The sequence below is a fragment of the Palaemon carinicauda genome, chromosome 37, assembly GCF_036898095.1.
Source record: "Palaemon carinicauda isolate YSFRI2023 chromosome 37, ASM3689809v2, whole genome shotgun sequence".
NCBI classification, from domain to species: Eukaryota; Metazoa; Arthropoda; class Malacostraca; order Decapoda; family Palaemonidae; genus Palaemon; species Palaemon carinicauda.
Genome location: NC_090761.1, coordinates 20,915,109 through 20,936,578, shown reverse-complemented (window position 1 = coordinate 20,936,578; position 21,470 = coordinate 20,915,109). Strand labels below are relative to the sequence as shown.

The 21,470-nt window shown below is 42.3% G+C and overlaps 1 protein-coding gene across 3 annotated transcripts in view; it reads left to right on the top strand.

Annotated features, from left to right (window-relative positions):
• Positions 1 to 21,470, top strand: part of LOC137629483 (spermatogenesis-defective protein 39 homolog) — a 225,620-nt gene that overhangs the window by 125,222 nt on the left and 78,928 nt on the right. For all 3 annotated transcript variants that reach the window (XM_068360816.1, XM_068360817.1, XM_068360815.1), the window contains exons 4-8: positions 1,623 to 1,748; positions 13,810 to 13,883; positions 16,435 to 16,644; positions 18,770 to 18,858; positions 19,155 to 19,182. In XM_068360816.1, coding sequence (XP_068216917.1) covers positions 1,623 to 1,748; positions 13,810 to 13,883; positions 16,435 to 16,644; positions 18,770 to 18,858; positions 19,155 to 19,182 — 527 coding nt within the window. The remainder of the gene's footprint in view (positions 1 to 1,622; positions 1,749 to 13,809; positions 13,884 to 16,434; positions 16,645 to 18,769; positions 18,859 to 19,154; positions 19,183 to 21,470) is intronic.

The following is a 21,470-nucleotide window of genomic DNA, read 5'->3' as shown; positions in this document are numbered from 1 at the left end:
CATATGTTTTGACAACAGACATCCAAAATGGTTTTAGAAATTATGAGCTATTGGAACTGGGAGGTTATCATTAGGACTAGAGCTAACACAACCACATTTACCAAGTGATGTAGCATTAAAATTTTTCCAACAAGTGGAAGGAGAACCTCTTTCTGTCTAACTTGCAAGTTATAATTGACAACTTAAGAGCTAAGAAGTCAGCAGTCTTTACCAAAAACAAACGCATCTTTAAGCATTTCAGTCAAGTAAAGGAATCATAACCCTACAGAACAGAAAAGCTCAACTAGTATTTTAATTTTAAGAGAACAGGAATGATGCAGAGTGAGTATCTCCTTTCTCTGCTTACTTTCTTTTGGATAGTGAGTGACAGAGACATCTGGTTTAAGCAAAGAAGGAACTGTTATATCTATATCAAAGATTGCAAATTCTAGAGTAGTCCGCTAATCTTCTATTTGAGTTTTACAAATAAGGTTTTCTTTTATGACTGTTCCAAGTCAAATCTGATATATTCCTTTCCCCAAGACGAAATGCCTCCCATTCCTCGATATAAGCATGTCTACAATTGCCATTTAACCATGGTTTGTGTTTGATAAGGTAGTTCAATACCCAAAGGAGAAAGATGCTTATCAACTATGTTGCAGAAATGTTCATTCAAAACAACAGGCTCATCTTGTTTATACAACTTGACCAGTTTAAAAGAAAAAGATACATCAAAATGCTGTTCCAATCTGCTTGAGATTTCACTTATACAATATATTACAAGTGTAAGTCACGTCCAGGACAAACTACTTAGTTTTAGTTACATTGCTAACAAAATTAGTGTATGATAAGGACTAGTATTTCTTATAGTCAGTGACTACTAGGTCAAAGCAATTACTAGACTTGTGTTGCTTCATCTGTGTTTGCTTACAACTAGGCTGAAAAATAAAATCTAAAGCTATTAAGTCATCGCAATCAGTAGCATAAACAGAATCCAACCAATCCATATAGTGAGCATTGAAATCACCAGCAAACACAAAAGAGACCTTTCTATCATCTTCTGTATTGTAATTATGATTTTAACATTATCTGAGTTTGGATTGTGATAAATAAACAGAAGAGGCATTTCTATCATTTTCCTGTATTGTAACCATGTTTTTATCATTATCTGAGTTTGGATTGTGATAAATAAAATAGTTTTTTTCCCTGCTGCAAATCTTTATAACTTGAATATAATGACAACTGCATAACAATACAGAACTTGAAACAAGGAGGGTACTCATTCTCGATATACATTGCCATCTTCTTAACCCTATGAATGGCATTACATTTGAAATTTTTTTTTTTGAAGTTGTGAATGAGCAGCTGGAAGTGCCAGATAAAAAGTTTTTTTTTTTTTTTTTTTTTTTTTTTTTTTTTTTTTTTTTTTTTTTTTTTTTTTTTATAAATATAATAGAATATCATACTTTATGGAGGTAATGCATGGTCACATAAATTGTCATGTACAGTAAGAAGTACAAGAGTATTACAATACAGTTTCTGTTGTTTGAATATTGTATGGTCTGAATTGTATTGTTAACCCTCAATTTTGTATTGGCATCAAGATTACATTTTTATGTAATGTGCACTTTTGTTTCTTACAGGCGACTCTGAAAGTGCAACATCTGGAGCTAGCCGTGGAAAGTTGACCAAAGGGGTTGGAAAAGCTATTGGAGACAAACTAGATTCATGGAAGCCTCCCACTGTTTCAATCAAATGGAACTCTCAGGGTAAGTAGAGTTTCAATGTTACTTTCAGTTCATGTTTCTCATATTTACATACATACATTCATACATATACCAAAGGCACTTCCCCCAATTTTGGGGGGTAGCCGACATCAACAAGAAACAAAACAAAAAAGGGGACCTCTACTCTCTACGTTCCTCCAGCCTAACCAGGGACTCAGCCGAGTTCAGCTGGTACTGCTAGGGTGCCACAGCCCAACCTCCCACATTTCCACCACAGATGAAGCTTCATACTGCTGAGTCCCCTACTGCTGCTACCTCCGCAGTCATCTAAGGCACCGGAGGAAGCAGCAGGGCCTACCGGAACTGCGTCACAATCGCTCGCCATTCATTCCTATTTCTAGCACGCTCTCTTGCCTCTCTCACATCTATCCTCCTATCACCCAGAGCTTTCTTCACACCATCCATCCACCCAAACCTTGGCCTTCCTCTTGTACTTCTCCCATCAACTCTTGCATTCATCACCTTCTTTAGCAGACAGCCTTTTTCCATTCTCTCAACATGGCCAAACCACCTCAACACATTCATATCCACTCTAGCCGCTAACTCATTTCTTACACCCGTTCTCACCCTCACCACTTCGTTCCTAACCCTATCTACTCGAGATACACCAGCCATACTCCTCAGACACTTCATCTCAAACACATTCAATCTCTGTCTCTCCATCACTTTCATTCCCCACAACTCCGATCCATACATCACAGTTGGTACAATCACTTTCTCATATAGAACTCTCTTTACATTCATGCCCAACCCTCTATTTTTTACTACTCACTTAACTGCCCCCAACACTTTGCAACCTTCATTGACTCTCTGACGTACATCTGCTTCCACTCCACCATTTGCTGCAACAACAGACCCCAAGTACTTAAACTGATCCACCTCCTCAAGTAACTCTCCATTCAACATGACATTCAACCTTGCACCACCTTCCCTTCTCGTACATCTCATAACCTTACTCTTACCCACATTAACTCTCAACTTCCTTCTCTCACACACCCTTCCAAATTCTGTCACTAGTCGGTCAAGCTTCTCTTCTGTGTCTGCTACCAGTACAGTATCATCCGCAAACAACAACTGATTTACCTCCCATTCATGATCATTCTCGCCTACCAGTTTTAATCCTCGTCCATGCACTCGAGCATTCACCTCTCTCACCACTCCATCAACATACAAGTTAAACAACCACGGCGACATCACACATCCCTGTCTCAGCCCCACTCTCACCGGAAACCAATCGCTCACTTCATTTCCTATTCTAACACATGCTTTACTACCTTTGTAGAAACTTTTCACTGCTTGCAACAACCTTCCACCAACTCCATATAACCTCATCACATTCCACATTGGTTCCCTATCAACTCTATCATATGCTTTCTCCAGATCCATAAACGCAACATACACCTCCTTACCTTTTGCTAAATATTTCTCGCATATCTGCCTAACTGTAAAAATCTGATTCATACAACCCCTACCTCTTCTAGAACCACCCTGTATTTCCAAGATTGCATTCTCTGTTTTATCCTTAATCCTATTAATCAGTACTCTACCATACACTTTTCCAACTACACTCAACAAACTAATACCTCTTGAATTACAACACTCATGCACATCTCCCTTACCCTTATATAGTGGTACAATACATGCACATTTACAGCTGCATGTTATTCTATATCCTCCCTGTATAAAACTTCCAGTTCGTAGTTTGGTCATTTCAGAGATAAGTATTGAAATGAAATATTTTAGTTTAAAAATAACTTTTTTTCCAAGAGGTAACCTTATGCACATTATTAGGTTGCTTATTTATTGCAGCCTTCCCATGTTAGCTAACCAGAAACCGAGAGATTTAGTTTAAATCATTATATCTCTCATTCAACCTATGAACCAAGGTATCATAACTCCTTTCAGGAATTACTACCTATGACATACCTTGCATCAGGCAGTTGATGTTACATTGGCAGATGATGGTATGAACATACAGGAGCTTTGGAAGGCCTACAATATTTATCAGATAGTATTAAGCATCAGTGCTTCTTGGACTGATGGAACTTAAGCAGCAATAAATAGTGTATGGAAGAAAATGTGCCCTTAATTCATTCATGATTCCAGTTTTGGTGAGCCAGTAAAGACTTAGCAAAGAATTTACTATCCTTTAGTGATGAACTTGCGGTGGAGTTCAAAGAAGATTTTGATGAGTTGATTGACGCCCACAAGCAACCAATGACTAAGTAAGAATTTTTTTTAATTAGAGGAAAAACAGAATATTGAAGAAAATTTCTATGATCCAGAGCTAAGGAACTTCAGGCTTGAGGATATGTAGTGTGCTTTTCCTTATGTATGCAAGTGTCTTGTTTTTAGAAATTTAGATTGGGAAACTAGGAATTAATATTCATGGAGAATACCTTAACAACATAAGATTTGCAGATGACATTCTGTTTAGTGAATCATGGGATGAATGGCAAAAGATGATAGAAGATTTGAATAGAGAAAGCAGAAATGTAGGACTGGAAATGAATATGAGTAAAGTTAAGGTAATAGTCAATGGAAATGCAGAGAGACAACAAATAACCATTATGGACGTAACCTCTAGAGATTATTAACGAATATACATACTTAGACCAGACAGTATCTGTTTCCACAGGACATGAGATCAGAATTAAAAGAAGGATAAGCATGGGATGGAGAGCTTTTGGTAAACAAAATGAGATTATGAAAATTAAATGCCACTTTCTCTAAAAAGAAAAGTATTTAATCAGATGGTCCTACCAGTATTAACTTAGGCATGAGAATAAAATTATTATAAAATATATAGAATAAACAAGTGTTACTAACTTACTGATCAGCCATGAATGTGACAATGGGTTGATTTTGATTCTTATTAGAAAAGCTGAATTTGACAAGAATATATTCGGCAGAGTCAGAATCAAATAATCTCCTCTCTTTATAGCCGAATATTCAAAGTCACTGTCACCTTAACTTCTATTCGGTAAAGGTTCAAATCCTTACCCGGCCTGAAATCCTTATAAAATGAATTTCCACTTGGGTTTGTGATCCTGAGGCAGAGTCACTTTGATATTAAAATATATTTGCAGTTAATTTAGATATATGGAAATCACTGATCAGTGATAATATAAAATAGCCAAGTATTACAAAATTCCCAATCGAGTATAATGGTAGTAATAAGGTTAATTTTATATTTGAGTACAAAACAGGAATTTGCCTGGAATGTGTATAGCCAAGTCAGACGTAACTTTTATCTTCCTTTATAACCAAATGTCTAAGGTATAATTACCTTGATTTTGACTTGACAAAGGTTCAAATACATACCTGGCCAGAAATTCTTATAAAATGAATTTCCCATGGGTTCCGTTAACATGAAATAGAGTGAATTCAATAATAGAAGGTAAATATTGCTTATTTGAATAAAGAAAAATCATGAGTATTAGTGATAAAATTATCTCAAAACAGCTAAGTGTTACAAATTTACAATCAGCTATAATAGTGAAAGTGGGTTGATTTTGATTAGATTGACAGGAATGTGCATGGCAGACTCGGAATTAACTCTTTATCTCTTTATAGCTGAATGGTCTAAGTCACTATGATTTTGATTTTGACTCGGCAAAGATTCAAATTCTTACCGACTAAAAATTCTTATCATGAAATAGATATCCCCTTGGGTCTGTGATTTTAAGGCTGAAAGGTTTTGAAATTAAAAGTCATGTTTGCAGCTTATTGTAATTATTGAAAATTCCTTGTTATTGATATGATTATCATAAAATAGGCAATTGTTGCAAACTTACCAATTGGCTACAATGTTAGTTATAGGGTTGATTTGTATCCTGTGTTCAAAAGTTGAAATTAACAGGAATATGTACAGGAGAGGTGAAATCAAATCTTTATTTTGCTTTTTAGAGCTATTTGGTCAAGTTATAGGTACTGTACTTTGATTTTGACTAGGCAAATGTTTGAATTCTTGCCAGGCCAGAAATTCTTATAAAAGGATTATACCTTTGGGTCTTTGATAAAGAGCTTATTTTCTGTTTGGTAAATTATCCTGTCTTGAGGGAAACCTAGTTCCTCAATAAAACTAAAGTTGGTAGTTTACTGCAGGAGCCAGAAAATGTTCTATGTTGGTATAGGTTTTACTCCATCAAGTGTCTTATATTTTTTGTCTTATTAGTGGTTTGTTCCGTAACCGAAATACAAACCACGCTATTTACACAGGGTTTACCTTTTAGCGCAGCTGAAATGGCGAGCCATTAGAATTTAACGAGGGTGTATTACCCCCGCGCTAGTTAGCGGGGGGGTAGGGGAGTGGTAGCTAGCTACCCCTCCTCCCTCTCACACACAGGTGAATACTCACTTTCACTTTTGGCTCGGACTGTGACAGACATCTCTGTCTTGGTCCTCTCTTGGCAGCCATTGTTTGATTTGTCTTTACTTAATCGCTTACTTTTCATTTACTCAATATTTATGTAAACATGTTTTCATGTTTGTATACATATTTGAGTATAGAAATCAGTAAGTTTCCTTTTCAGATTTGTGTGTGTAGTGTACTTATCTACGTGGTGTCCTCGGCAGTTGGCCGCCACGGCGTTATGGGTGGCGATCGAGTTTGACTTATGTCTTTCTCTCTCTCTCTCTCTCTTGAGGTCGTTCCCCCTTTAACTTCGTGTTACTACGCCCTTGTAGCTTCCTTTCCGTGTGGGGGGGTTGCTACGCCGTACGTTTGTCTCAATTAGTTTATGAATCTAATTGTATTTGTTGATTTTTCAGCTTTGTAGAACGATTCCTTTCGGGGTTTTCGTTCTTTCTTTAGTGTTCATTCATTTTTAAATTACATAATTACATAGTTACATAATTATAATTGTTATAATTCTGTTTTGGTTACAGCTCTCCTTCCGTGAGTGTAAGTGGTTGTGAGGGCACGTGCCTGTTGTGTAATTCTTGTTTCCTTTCCCTCGGGATTCCTCTTCGGAGCCTTCCCGGGGAATGAATGTGTACTAATGTTTTGTTTTTTGTTTTATTTTTTTACAGTTACCGATCTAGTTCGTTTCTGTAATATGGCAACGGTGTGAGCTGTCTTGTTGAGTCCTGGGGATTCGGCTGTTGCTGCCTCCCCCCTTGTGTTTTCGTCAGGGGCGTGTCTCCTTCTACTGGAAGTACTCCCGTGACGACGGACAGCTCTCCAGTTCATTTTAGAACTCTCAGGAGGCTTGCCTCCTTGGGCAGGTAACTTTCCTTCCGAGGGAAGTTTTTCCTGTCCAGGCTTGAGTTTTTCCCCTTATGGAGGGTTCTCCTCTTGCCTTTTTTAGTGCGACTATGCTCTTGGTGCTGAGCGGTCACACCTGCAGTTTCGCTCAAGGGGCTGGGCAACTGCAGGAGCTCCTCTTCGGAGGATTGCTCCTTTTAGGTCACTGCTGACCAGTCTCTTCTACGAAGTGTTTCTCTTTCGTTCGCGAGAGAGTACACTCATAGAGACTCCTCTTCGGAGGTTTCTTCTGTTGCTGTTGCTGTTGGCCTCCCTCGCCGTAAGGCCCACCGTCCGCCTCGTCGTAAGGGCCTCTCATCTCCCTATAAGGGTGCTTGAGGCGCCTTTTTGAATCTCCGTTTGCAGCCTACAACTCCTTTTTATCGATCTTCCGCCTTGGTGCAAATGGACAGCAGTCTGATCTCGTCTTCCGACGGGCAACGGTCTTCCCGACGGACAATGGTCTTCCCGACGGACAACGGTCTTCCCAACGGACAGCGGTCTTCCGACGGACATCAGTCTCCCGGCGGACAACGATCCCTTCGGGGCAAAGGGTTGCCTCCCACGGGGGTTCTTCCCTTGCGTGTCAGGGTTTCCCTGCGCGCCCTTCTGCTGTGTTCTCTCCTGCTCCTGCTCAGTGTTAACGCACAGGCGCTCTTCTGCTCATCAGCGCTCTCCTGTTCGTCAGCGCTTTCATGATGATCATCCCTGCTGTTCCTGTTGGTTCCTGTTACGCGCCCTGTGCGCCCACGTTCGCCCTCGCGATCTAGAACTTCGGTTCAGGTCGGGGTCAAGGACTCTTCTTCTATACGCAGGCTTCCACGCGTAGCCTTCTGCTCGTCAGCGATCATCAGCTCGCCAGCGATCATCAGCTCGCCAGCGGTCACCTGTCTCTCGGCGATCTCCGGATCGCCCGCGTGTGTTACAGCCGGCACGCCAACGTTCTCCAACTCTTCGGAAGGAACATGGTTCGCCAGCTACTAGCTCACCTGCGCATGCTGATCGCCATCGCGCGACCCTCAACTGCGGATGCTGATCGCCATCGCGCGACCCTCAACTGCGGATGCTGATCGCCATCGCGCGACCCTCAACTGCGGATGCTGATCGCCATCGCGCGACCCTCAACTGCGGATGCTGATCGCCATCTCGCGACCCTCAACTGCGGATGCTGATCGCCATCGCGCGACCCTCAACTGCGGATGCTGATCGCCATCGCGCGACCCTCAACTGCGGATGCTGATCGCCATCGCGCGACCCTCAACTGCGGATGCTGATCGCCATCGCGCGACCCTCAACTGCGGATGCTGATCGCCATCGCGCGACCCTCAACTGCGGATGCTGATTGCCATCGCGCGACCGCACACCTGCGGATGCTGATCGCCATCGCGCGACCGCACACCTGCGGATGCTGATCGCCATCGCGCGACCGCACACCTGCGGATGCTGATCGCCATCGCGCGACCCTGCGCATGCTGACAGCCATCGCGCGATCGCCCACTTGCAGAGGCTGCTCGCCATCGCGCGACCGCCCATCTGCGCATGCTGATCACCATCGCGCGATCGCCCTCCTGCACATGCTGCTCGCGATCGCTCACCTTCGCATATTGCTCGCCAACGCACGATCGCTCACCTGCGCATGCTGCTCGACCATCGCGTCGGCATAACACAACGTGCCATCGCCAACCTGCGCGTTAGCGCTCACCACCGATCGCTTGTTGATCCATATCGCCAGCGGTCTTCCTCGCCCACGCGGCAGCGCGTTTCCTCGCCATCGCGCTAACGCTTGCGTTCGCCGCCTCGGACTCGCGCTCATCCACCTGCCCACCCTCACGACCGCTTGCCTGTGCGCCCGCGCGACCATTCGCCTGCGCGCCCACACGCCCACGTGCCTGCACGTCTACGCTCATGCGCGTCCGCGCCCATGCTCTCCAATGTACGCCCACGCGCGAACCAACGGTTTTCCATCACGCGGACGGATGGTGTTCCGTCGCGCGAACCTACAGTGTTTCTTCGCACAAACGTCGGCTTATTTCTTGCAGTATCCATTGCTCGTCTATGGGTTATCGCTCGCCGACCACCAGCTCTCGCCCTTCCTACCACGCCCGCCCTCCTTCTGCGCTCCTTCGCTCACCTTCGTTTGCGTTACCGCGCATGGGCGCTTCCACGTTCGCCCACGCGAAAATCTTTGAATTACTGTCGCGCGAGCTCCAGGGCGATTGCAACCACGATTCCCAATGGGGTTTTCGCAGCATGGCCAGCCTGGCGAGTTCTTCTGGAGCGTATTTCCAGAACACGGCTTCACCCCGTAAACACAGAGCATGGCACTTGCAAGAATAGGAGAAACTTAAGGGAGATCTGAGCAACACTCCTCTTTCCTGAACCTGGTTAGCCCTTCCCGTCATTCCCTGGAAGGATTTTTGGCGGGGGGGCTTTCCGTTCGAGATTTCTCCATCGGACAAGGGGTGACTGCTTACCCCTTCCTCTGGGAGCTTACCAGGTTCTTTCCCCTTCGGTTACGGCCCAAGGTTTGGTTCAAGGAAGCTACAGGAAGAGCATGGGTACTTTCCTCCTCTCGAGCTCAGGCACCTTGACCTTTCGTCGTTAAGTATCTAACTTGCGGACCAGCTCTATGTTGTACCATCTGGACGCGCTGACTGAGGGCTTCCTTCGGGTGTCTCATCTGTGGAGGTCGACGACCTCAGACACCCTTCCATCCTTGAGAAGAGTTTGTTTGTGCCCAAGGACAGAGACTTAGACAGCGGCTGTGCGGAGGAAATCGACTTCCGTTTTCACTCCTCCAAGGCGCTTTCTTCCAGACTCTGCAGGGCTCCAGCGCCCTTTTCTTTCAATCACGTCGGCCTAAGTTATCGGCTACGACAACTGGGACAAGGTGTCCAATTGCAGTTCCTCCTGTCAGGAACAGATGGCACGGGAGACTCCCCTGGGGGGGCATAGTCCTAAAAGGAGTTCATGAACTCTAGGATTGCAGGTTTTTCTCTGGGAGGATGCTTAAGGTTACTCATCCGAATGACAGCTTCCCGATGCCCATTCCCGCACGATCTCTGTGATCAGCCAAGGATATCGCGCCTGCCGTCTCTGTCAGCGAATTCAGTGTCTCTGAACCTCTATGCCATAGCGTCAGCAGAGTTGCCCGGTTGGGCAGAATGATCCATACCTTAGGCGAAGGTCTTCCTTAGGATCATCGACGGCTTCATCCCCGGCCTCCTCAGTCGATCCTTTCTTGTAAGAAAGGATCTGAGAGGGGATGTCCTTAGTCGACCTCTCAGCCCTGATCAAGTTTATCGAACAAACTTCGGCCAGCGTAGACCAGCAGAATCGATCAGACTGGTAACGAGGCAACAGGACTCCTTAAACCCTGGATCGGAAGGACGGGTACTTTCAGTTTCCATTCCATCCATCTTCCAGGGTGCTCGTCGAATTCAGCCTAGACTGCAAGTATTCCTGCTTATGATGCAGTGTGGCTATCCCGCCGTGGCATAGCAGGTTTGTTTCCCTAGAGAACTCTCCCTGCCTTCCTCTTGGCCGCTCAGGTGCAGGCTTCCGCCTCCTCTGCTGTTTGGAGGGCTGGTCAACTCCGGTAGGCTCGGGTTCGACCTTCTTCAGCGCCGGGACAAGCTTCCGGATGCTTACCATGAGTGTGGGCTCATGGTATTTTGCTTGGAGCCTTCTCTTCCTCTGCCTCAACATCTGGAGTATCTGGCCATGATATTGAGTCGACGGCCTTACCACGTTGGAAACCCCGCTTCTCGTCCGTCCAGCGAGGTTAAGCAACGTCGGTACTTGGATGGGTGACCACCTGGGGACGCCAGATTCTGTTACCACATCCTCCGAGCCTTCCTTTCGGTTGACTGTGGCAAGACTGAGGAGAGTCGCAGTACCTGTTCTCAGTCAAGCAGAGCTTTCAGCCCTACCTTGGAACGTTTCCTAGTTCTCCTTTCCTCATTGACCCGTCTATAGTCCGAACGGTCGCCTCAGGATAAGTTCCATGTGGGGCGATCCAAGTTCCGGTGGCTTCAGGCAATGTTTAACCGGACTTCCTGGCCCCTATGGGACCAGCGGAACTATTAGACCTGCAATGGGTGTTGACCTATGGAGCCTCTTGATGGTAGGGGATATTCTCGTCCTTTCTCCACATTCTTGATGCTGTTCTCGGACTCGTCAAAGAAAAGGGGGGGGCATGTTCCAGTCCAGGCCTATGGTCAAGACCTGAAGGATACCTCTCCATCATTCAGGCAGGCTTAGGGGCCTTAGTCTGGCCCCTCTACAGATCCTACAGCTCCTGCCGAGTCGCCCCGTGCGCGTCGACTTCATGATTCTGGCGTATTCTAACCAGCAGGGGACGCATTTTCACACCTTCACATCTTGCAGTAGAGATACCGGGATGATTGAGATTCTCTCAATACCACCATCGGCTCTCTCATTCCAGGCAGGGGAATGTTCTCTCAGACTATCCGAGCAGAGCCTCGTAGAGAGAGTGTACCTGGGGGTCTTTGACCTTGGGTAACCAGCAAGTACTGGTCTGGGGGACCTGATCGCGACAGCTTTGAACCTCAAGCTTCCGCTATTCTTCCCCCCAGTCTCAGACCCCGAGACTCTGGCAAGATGCATTCCGGTGATGGTGGGACAACTTCGACGCCTGCGTCTTCCCTCCCTTTTGTCTGTGGACAATGGGTCTCAACAAGACCAGGTTGTCTGTCAACCTTTCAATGGGAGAGCTCCACTGGGACTATGCGCAGAACGGTTTCTAGACCCTCTGCTTCCCCTGACGGAACTCCCGGGAGAGCTTCTCCCACGGCGCAGACTACTCAAGCAACCACACTGCGACATCTCTCCCGAACCGGGGCGTCGCTTCGGCTTCATGCCTGGGGACACTACGCCTCCTCCTCAAGAAGAGGCAACCCGCTACAGTCGCGGTACGGAGGTCGCGTCATCTGCGATAGTCATCCACAGGGGTCTCCCAGGCAAAGTGAAGAGTCTAAGGTGGTTGGTGCCGTGGGAGATATACCTCTTCCCTTGAGGCCTCTTCTCCAGCATTAACGGTCTTATTGCCTTTCGGCGGGAGGAAACTCCTTTCCGCTCTCGGCAATGTAGCCTGTCGCTCAGCCTTTCCCTGACCTTCAGGCTTAGAGGAATAACTTTTTCCTGCCCGCTGGATCTATCCTCGCTCATGCGAAGCTACGATCGTCCCTGCCCTAGTCGGAGGAAGACCTCCAACTTGGAGCATGGCTCGGACTTTTAGTCCTTTAAGAGATCTTCTCAAGACCCTTTACGACAGGCCTCGGATTGTATTCCGCCTTGGGTCTCTTGCTCACTCTGGCCACGGCCAGTGTGTAAGCAATCTTCTTGGTCTCTTACGACTCCCCCCTTTCTAAGGAAGAGGGGAAGGCAACATTCAGGCTCGCTCCTGAGTTGTTGGTTAGACTCAGAATCTGGGGGTCCCGGCCCTTCGGTCCGATTCATTCAAGATTTCGAGTCTCCATTCTGTATCTGATGTCCCAAGACCTTCTCTTTCTTGCCAGTAAAGGAATCGAGAGGTTAGCGCTGGGAACAGCTGCAGTTTGTCCTCAGTTGCAGCTGATTTGGGAGCACAAGGAGGACATGGGGGAGAGTCACTAGTATACCTCTTCAGCCCGGATTCAAGGACATTCATCTCGACCTGTCTCCAGACCCTCCCCCGTCACGTCGCCCTACAGCACGATGTTGGATGCATCGCAACGTCCCTCGCCTTCGAGTAATACTACTCTGTGATACAGGTGCTACAAGCTGGAGTCTGGAAGCGTCTAATGACCTTCGCAGTCCGCTTCCTGCAGGGCGTGACCCACAGGAGTCTCGATACGTTTTCTATCGCTCTGTGGTGGCTACACAACAGCTGGTCTAACCTCAGGCTCCTTTTTGGACAGGTAGCAGAAGGTTGAGGGCATTGTTATCAGGTTTTAGTCTGCATGAACGAAAGAAGTATGTCTGGCCCTTACTTCTTTCTTCATCATCCCCTCTACGGGGAAGCAGCATCCTGGTCTCTGCATAGCTGACCTCGAACCTCTGCAGGTAAACCATGCTTCCTTGTGTTCCGAGTATTGAGTCAATACTGTCGCGTCCCCCATACCCTGACGAGGTGGTATTGGGAACGTCCTAACCCAGAGTTCCTTCTGGAACTCCAGGTCAACTGCCTAGGACGGGTCACACTTCTTCCTTCACACACAAGCTTACGTAGGCCACATGGTTCCTTGCGAAGCAAGGAACTTGTGAGGTGCAGGGACTCCTTTTATCGAGTGCTACTCACTCGGATTCTGAGTCCCCGGGTAAAGCCAAAGCCAGTATGGCTGGGGACTTTCCACCCTACCTAAGGGGTAAGTCACCCTGTGTAAATAGCGTGGTTTGTATTTCGGTTACGGAACAAATGACAAATTCGAAGATGATTTGTATTTTTCCTAACCATACAAACCTTAGCTATTTACACACATTTGCCCGCCAGCCCTCTCCCCCAAGACAAGTCCTACCTCTAAGTGAAAGTGAGTATTCACCTGTGTGTGAGGGGGAGGAGGGGTAGCTAGCTACCACTCCCCTACCCCCCCGCTAACTAGCGTGGGGGTAATACACCCTCGTTAAATTCTAATGGCTCGCCATTTCAGCTGCGCTAAAAGGTAAACCCTGTGTAAATAGCTAAGGTTTGTATGGTTAGGAAAAATACAAATTATCTTTGAATTTGTCATATTATTATTATTATTGTTATTGTTATCATTGCTGCGGTTAAATTTTTTTTATTATTATTTTTAGGACCTTCAGGTGATGGTTGTGTACTTTGTGAATCTAAAAATGAAGAAATTTCACACCTTAAAAAGAGGTTAGAGGTAAGCATGTTGGTGTTATTTATAGTATACAGTTCATGATATATGTTTTGATATATTTGTTATATGTTTTTGTTTGGAGACATATGCTGTATAAATGAAGGAAATATATACTTATTACAGTTTATTCAGTATATTTATAGGAATTAAATTACTTCAGATGCATTACATTACTTTGTGCTGTCTCAGTCAGATAGGCTTGAAATTACTGTAATATTTTTGTGTTTGCAGGAATTACTGTATTTCAAAGTTACCTAAAATTAGTACTTCACAAACCCAGTCGAAAAGTGGGAAAAACAATACACACACTGTCTAGTATATGTAAATCTCAATGGAATCAAAGTAAAAAAGAGGATACACCTTAAAAGCAATTGTCAGTCTGTAGTAGACTTTTTAAAATGATCTGCAAAGCCTGATAAGTTTGTTATCAGGGAAATAGAAAATGCTAAGCAATGAAAAGGAAGTAAAATTGGTTGCCATTAAAGAGTATTTGTGGATATAATAGTTACTTAAATAGTACTTAATGGTATAATAATTACACTTCAAGAATATTTGATAATGAAGAAAATTAATCGTTTTGTTTTACTGCCTGAGAGGTTTAAGATTAAATGTCAATTTTAGGAGGCATATTATAAAGTGAATTTAATGGGATCCATAATTCCTTAAGTGGAAAAGAATAATGTAAGCCAGGTAAATTAAAGGCACTTGACAACCAGATGGAGTAAAACCAAAGGGAATACTGTACATGAAAAGCAATGCAGTTGGAGTTTGAAAGGGTGCAGCGAAAAGCATTTAGTACTTTGTTATCAAGCTTGTTTGCTAGGGCAGTTGAATAAGCACGCTACCTATAAGCTTCCTTATTCCTTCAGGTTAAGACCTTCTGTAAGACATGAAGGCTTTCTGAATGCTTATAGTCACAGCAGAGTTGAAAACCTATATCATCTAGAATGATAGTGCTTTCAGTTTCTTGATATTGCCCCATTATCCATGAATTTATAACTGTTAATCTATAAAAGGAGAAGACTATGCTCAGAATCATTCTGTAAGAGGAATAATTTCCATTCATGTAGATACCTATTTAGTAGCTGATAAAGTTATCGTAAAGTTGATTGGATATTTTTAAACTTCATATAGAACTTTCTAGGAATGGGTACTTTTTATTCAGTATTTAATTTATAAGTAGTATAAATACAGATTGAACCAAGGGAAGAAGTTAACGGCTTTTATCCAGATCTTGGTCAAGGAATATCCATCTTCCGATTGGGGCATATTGAGTGGTATCTCATTAGAAGCTAGACCCAATACTCCAAACATTTTTAATAGGTTGTGAACCTTTGTACTTCATCTGACTGCATAGAAACTCTCCACCATCTCATCAGAATAAAACAGTTTCTTAGGTCCTTTAGAAGCTGGGTTTCAACAACTGACCATATTCATGTAATTAACCAGCTAATGGAAAAATTAACAGAGTATGACAAACCACTGTGTATGGCATTTATAGACTATGAGGAAGCTCTTGATTCTGTCAGCATTTCAGCAGTAATGAAAGCCATTGAAAGACAAGAAATAGATGAATTTCAAGTTAGAACATTTGAAGATAGTTGTACAGGAAGTACAGTATAGCAATTCTAAAACTACATATGGTGAGAAAATTCCGATTGAGATTGGCATGCCTAGAAGAAGTTTTTAAGAATTTAGATTAGGAAAGTGTAGGACTTAACATTAATGGAGAATGCCTTAACAACTTCAGATTTGAAGATGACATAGTTCTATCTAGTGAACCATGGAAGGAACAGCAACAGTGATAGATTTGAATAGAGAAAAACAAAAATTTTAGAACTGAAAATGAATAGGAGTAAAACTAAGATAATGTTCATTGAAAATGCAGAGACAATTAATAAGGATTATTGTTGGACCTCTAGAAATTTAATGAATTTACGTATTTAAGACAGACAGCAAATATTTCCCGAGGACATGAGACCAAATTAAAAGAAGGATTAATATGGGATGAAGAGCTTTTGGTAAACAAAATAGACTATGAAAACTAAACTGCCACTTCCTCTAAAAAGAAAAGTATCTAATGAGATGGTCTTACCAGTATTAACTTATGCACAGAAACTTGGAGCCTTACTAAACCCCTAGAACATTATATGTTGGTGTCAACTGATGAAGGTATTTTGATTCAAAGAAGGCAGTTAAGTACAGGGTCTACTTAATAAATCTCATAACATGCTGGGTTGGCTCTCAATGCTCGAATGATACTTATTGTTAGGTATTAGAATCTTCTTTTTTCCATAACCACTTAATCTTGACCACTTTAGGCCAGTCACAGGCTCTGATTAAGTAGATATGATATGAATTAGGTCTAAAGTACGTAATTGTTGATTGAAGTATGTTCCTGATATGTGGGCCAAATGTAATTGCTTACCATCTTGGATTCTAATTTTCTAATGTTTTCGGAAATATAGTGTCACAAATTTTAGTATTTTATCTGCATTTTTCTTGTATTTGAATAATTTACTCTTTGTTAACTTAAAGCCTCCCTTTTCCTCAGAATTCTTATTCAAGATACAGTATGACACTGCCACCTGATGATATGGTGAGTCGAATCATACTTGGGCAACCATTTTCTTTAGAAAGTTATAGAAGTCTTGAGGACAAGTTGGCACTAATTGATTCTTCGCTGGCTGTTATGGATAGCAGTGCAATTCTGGTTACTGTTTTGCATTTGAAAAATACAGTTAAGAAAAGCATCTTCATTAAGGTGAGTTGAAGTGATTATGCACACTAGTCAATATCTTATGTTAAAACAGTAAGTGCAGGGCATAAACAAAAAATCTAATATTATCTTAGAAGAAAAAGTATTAAGATGTACTTTCTCAAGTAACATGACCTATATTTGGTATTATTTGATGCCTTAAGTATGAAAATGAACTTCCCACATTCTATGTAAATATAATGTGACTGGTAATAATGGTAATTCTGTATATATGCAGGCTGCTTGTATTATTAACAGTTGTCTGATTTCATTTGTCTACTTACTTTACTTATTTAATAAAGTGCCATACCCTGGATGTTGGCAGTCAGTCTTGTCCACCTCTTCCTGTCTCTAGCCCATTATATCACTTGATTTGTTTAAATAATCATTTATTACAACAGTATATGATAAAAAAACTGTAATTCATCTCAAAACTCCCCAACTAAAATGTTTTGAAATGATTAATGAGGAAGATATCAAAAGTGCTTTTAACCCCAGAGAATTGACAATTTCAGTCGAGAAATGTCCAATCCACACAAGATACTGTTCTCAAGCTTAATGGGTACTTTTGCTCACTTTTTATAATGATTTAAAATTTTGAAGTATTTTCAAGTGAGTAAAGTGCAACAATTGATATATCATTTTATGTAGATATTCAACATTAATTAAAGTATCATTGTGAGGTAAATTTATGATGCTTTTTTATTCATATTTTATGCAGTTTTAACTAAGTCAAAAGATGCTTTAGTTTTGTAATTTGTTATTATCTATTATTGTTATTTTAGTTTTTTATTATAAATAGGTAGTTTTATCACATCACTTTGATGAAATTATCAAATCTGATAAGAATGACTCAGAGGATGGGGTTTTATATAATTTTTGTTTTATTCAGTATACAGTTTTGCAATTTTTAAGAAGATAATAATTCAACAAACCCAAAATTGTGAAGATTTGGGTAAATCTTTTCTTAATTAATATGTTCCCAGCACTTGACATTGGCTGTTGCTGAATTGTGGTTATCATCGGTAACTTAAAATATTTTTAATTCTTGCGTTGACTAGCATTCTCTGTATACAGATGACATGGGAGCTATTCATCGAATATTAGTTAGTCAAACTAATGTGACCAATTTGTAGGTGAAATGAGATTACCTTAGAGTGATGCTCATGTCATTTTGGTTTTTGGTCTTTTTATTTGTGGTTATGATTGGCACAAATTTTCCCAAAAGTTTGCCATATTTTTAAAAGATTATGGGTTTTGGAGGCACGAAACAATCACTAACAGGAAGGGTGATGATTTTATTTCCTGATACTTAATGTTTTTCTGTCATTTCTACATTACTTTATTTTCATTAATGGCAAATATGTCTGGAGTTAGGAATATTGGTCCTTGAATTTTTGGTTTAATAATATATTTGGCTTTTTTGTGCAGAAGTTTTTTCAATTACTTCCTGTCTTTCATATTTTGTTTTTATAATTGCTTATTGTGTAGTGTCACTTTTATTTTGTTCTTTGGGTTTTTCAAATATTTTAAGCTTCTCTTATGTCAGGTTTGTTCATATTTTTTTTGGGGGGGTTAGCAAATAATTTTCAAGCAAACATATTTTTGATACTTGCTTGCTACATCCATTTACCTTCTCCTTAGTTTGATTTTATTGTCAAACTCTTCAAAATTTTGATTACTTCATCTCTGGTCTCCTTTTTTACTTTGTTTTCATGTAATTTATCACTTTCATCAGTGTTGTCACATTTTATATGATGGCAACTTTGATAGCTAATTGAAGCCTCAGACGTTTAGTTTTATATTTTAGCTCCCTAATGGAAATTGCGAATAACCTATTTGGTGTTCCATGTTGTTCATGTAAAATATTTTCTTTTTATCTAGTATGATGGCTTAACTGGAGTTTGCACAATATGATGTGTCATGATTTCATAGTGTCGTATGGTGTAGGTCCATATTATGCACATTTACAGTCTATCACATTTTTTCTGTGTCCATGTCTTGATGTAAATCAAGTATCAGTTTCGAATGTTGTGGGTGTGGTTAAATTATGAGCAACTTGGATATTGTATTGCTTTAATAAATATTCTTCATATCATATGATAAGTATGCCTCAATTCTTTGATTTTAGGAAATGCAGTCAAGGGTACAAGCTGTTCAAGTCTATGTTCATTACCTCAAACAACGTTACAATTTCACTGAGGCCATAGATTTTCTGGGGTAAGTGTTTTTTAATTATTTCTGGAACTTTTGTTTCTTATATCATCTATACTATAGGTCTTTTTGACTCAGGCTGATTATGAAAGATGTTAAAACTCTCCCACCAAATAGTTATTTGTCAATCTGCAGTGTACGTTTATCACGACTATGTTAATTAAATCTTCAATTCTTCATCCTTTTATACCATGCCTCCTATTTCTGTAGTTTCTTGCGAAGAAATTTTTAGAAAGATTTTATTGAGTGTATATGAAGGTAAAGTTTTTACTGGTATGTTAATATGTTTTTTTCTTTTTCAGAAACCTTGGCAAGCATGAAGAGGCTGCTGTGAGTATGGAATTTCCTTTTTGTTATTTCTTTTTGTTCTTACTCATGTACAAATCTTTAGTCCTTTAGAATCGGGAAATGTCTCCACCTGAGCTCCAACAGCCATTGAAATAATTGATGAGATAGTTAATAACAGGTGGTGAGCACAGGCGAGTATCCCCTCCCACCTCCCTGTCAAAGACTCCTTACTGGCTGTAACGAGTAATATCATTGTGCCTGTTTTTGGATGGACCACTCAGCTGGGTTTTTTTCTTGACAAGCAACTGATTCTCATCCAATTTTTATTATTTTGCAAGAGTATTGATGTACTGTTGTGTCCTATGTAAGGATGTTTAATCTTTTTCTTACCTTTTAGTTTGAATATTTGATAATGCAGCATTGTTCATGATAGTGAAACAAGGCAAAGAATTCATGTGCTGGGCCTGCATCAGTTTATGGCTGAACTGGCGATAAATGCATGCTACTTAGGATCATAATTGTTCATAATTATCCACTTTTTACCAAGTGTAGATCATGGCTTCCCATTAGGTAGGAACTTTCTTTAAGGAATGGGTTAGCTAATTCGTCTTCGGAGTTATTCTAGTAAGACCTTGAATTGCCGAAGAGAATGTTTAGCGCTTTGGGCTCCTCATCAAGTTTGCCATTTGTTGAAGCTTCTTTGTATATGCCTAGGGAATATTCTTCAGGAGCAGGGAGAACTTGGATCAACATCATGTAATTTTCAATATTAAACTTACCCGATAATCATGTAGCTGTCAACTCCGTTGCCCGACAGAATTCTATGGAGGGATACGCCAGCTATCACAATACTAGAAGGGGGTGTACTTACCAGCGCCACCTGTGGCCAGGTACTATAGTACTTCTTGTTGACACCTCCTCAATTTTTCCTCTGTCGTGCTTCCGGCAAGACGTTCTGGGATACGCTTATGATCTTGGAGTATTTTCACGGCTTTTGGTGAAGTATTTCTCTCAGATTTCGGCTGTCGCTTTACTGGAAAACTTCTATATTAGCTTAGATAGCTATTATTTAGTCCTGATTAACGGTTAACGATCTTTTGCTTGATTTTGAAACCCCACTTGGCTAACTCTTTTGATTCAAGATGTCTGACATTTCACAAGCCCCCACCCATAGACGATGTAGGTCTTGTAATAGGCGTATTCCGAAGGCCTCGGTAGATCCTCACACCGCTTGTTCTGACTGTAGGGAAAGGCCCTGTCAGTTAGAAGATCGATGTGAGGAATGCGCCGGACTTTCGGAACTTGATTTTGTCCGTCTTCTTAAGTATTCAACCAAGTTAGAGAGAGAGAGAGTTAGGAGGAGTTCTTCTCACTCTTCACTTTTTTCCTCACCTCATGATCCCCTACCTTTTCCTACCCCTGTAGTGGCTACCCCCGAACCTACTATTTCCCCTCAGCCTGATATGTCTGTTGTTTTGCGTGCCATTCAGGCCTTAGGTGACAAAGTAGAGTCAGTGGTTAGTGATCATAAGTCTCTTATGGCCGAAGTCAAGGAACTTAAGGTCAAGAGTGCAGTGGGTGGTATTAGTGCCAGTGCTGTGACGAGTGCTAGTGTCAGTGCAGTGCCAAGTGCTAGTGTCAGTGTCAGTGTGGTGCGTGAGGATACTTCTGTGCGTGCCAGTCGTCCTCCCAGTCCGGGACCTCTTGCAAGCTCCCAAGCCCAGGGGAGAAGCAATGTCGAAGGGCAAAAGGGTTCGGCAGGCCTTGATCGGCGCACAGAAGTATCCTCGGTGGTTGCGGGCGTGTCTTCCAGAGACCGTCACTCCCACCTGCAGACGATTGAGCCCGTCTTTTACTCGTCTGCTGATCAATTGTCAGGGAAGAAACGCTGGACTCAGGTCTCAAGACCACTCAAACGCAGAGTCCAGACCTCAAGAACTCAACCGGGCTGCAGTCATTGGATCAGCTCTGACTCGCCGCAGTCATCAGTTGAATGCACTCCGCCTAAGAGGAGTAAGGTTCTGCCGCAACAGATCTCTGCTGTTAAGGCTTTACCTCAGCAGACCTTAGTGTCTGCCGACCCCAAGTTGACTCTACTGTAGTCCATGCAGTCACAACTTGCGGTCTTGATGCGTGAGTGTCAGGCTGAGAAGGTTTCACCTCCTCCTGCGATCGCTCCGCCTGACCGCAGTACTGCCTGCCAGGCGTACGATGTTGAGGCTCCTCAGGATACCTTACCACGTTCTGAGTTTACTGTTTCCAGTGGTGTGCAGCTCCCTCCGCCTTCCTTAAGGCAACCTCAGCAATGGGAACAGGAAGCTTATACCTTA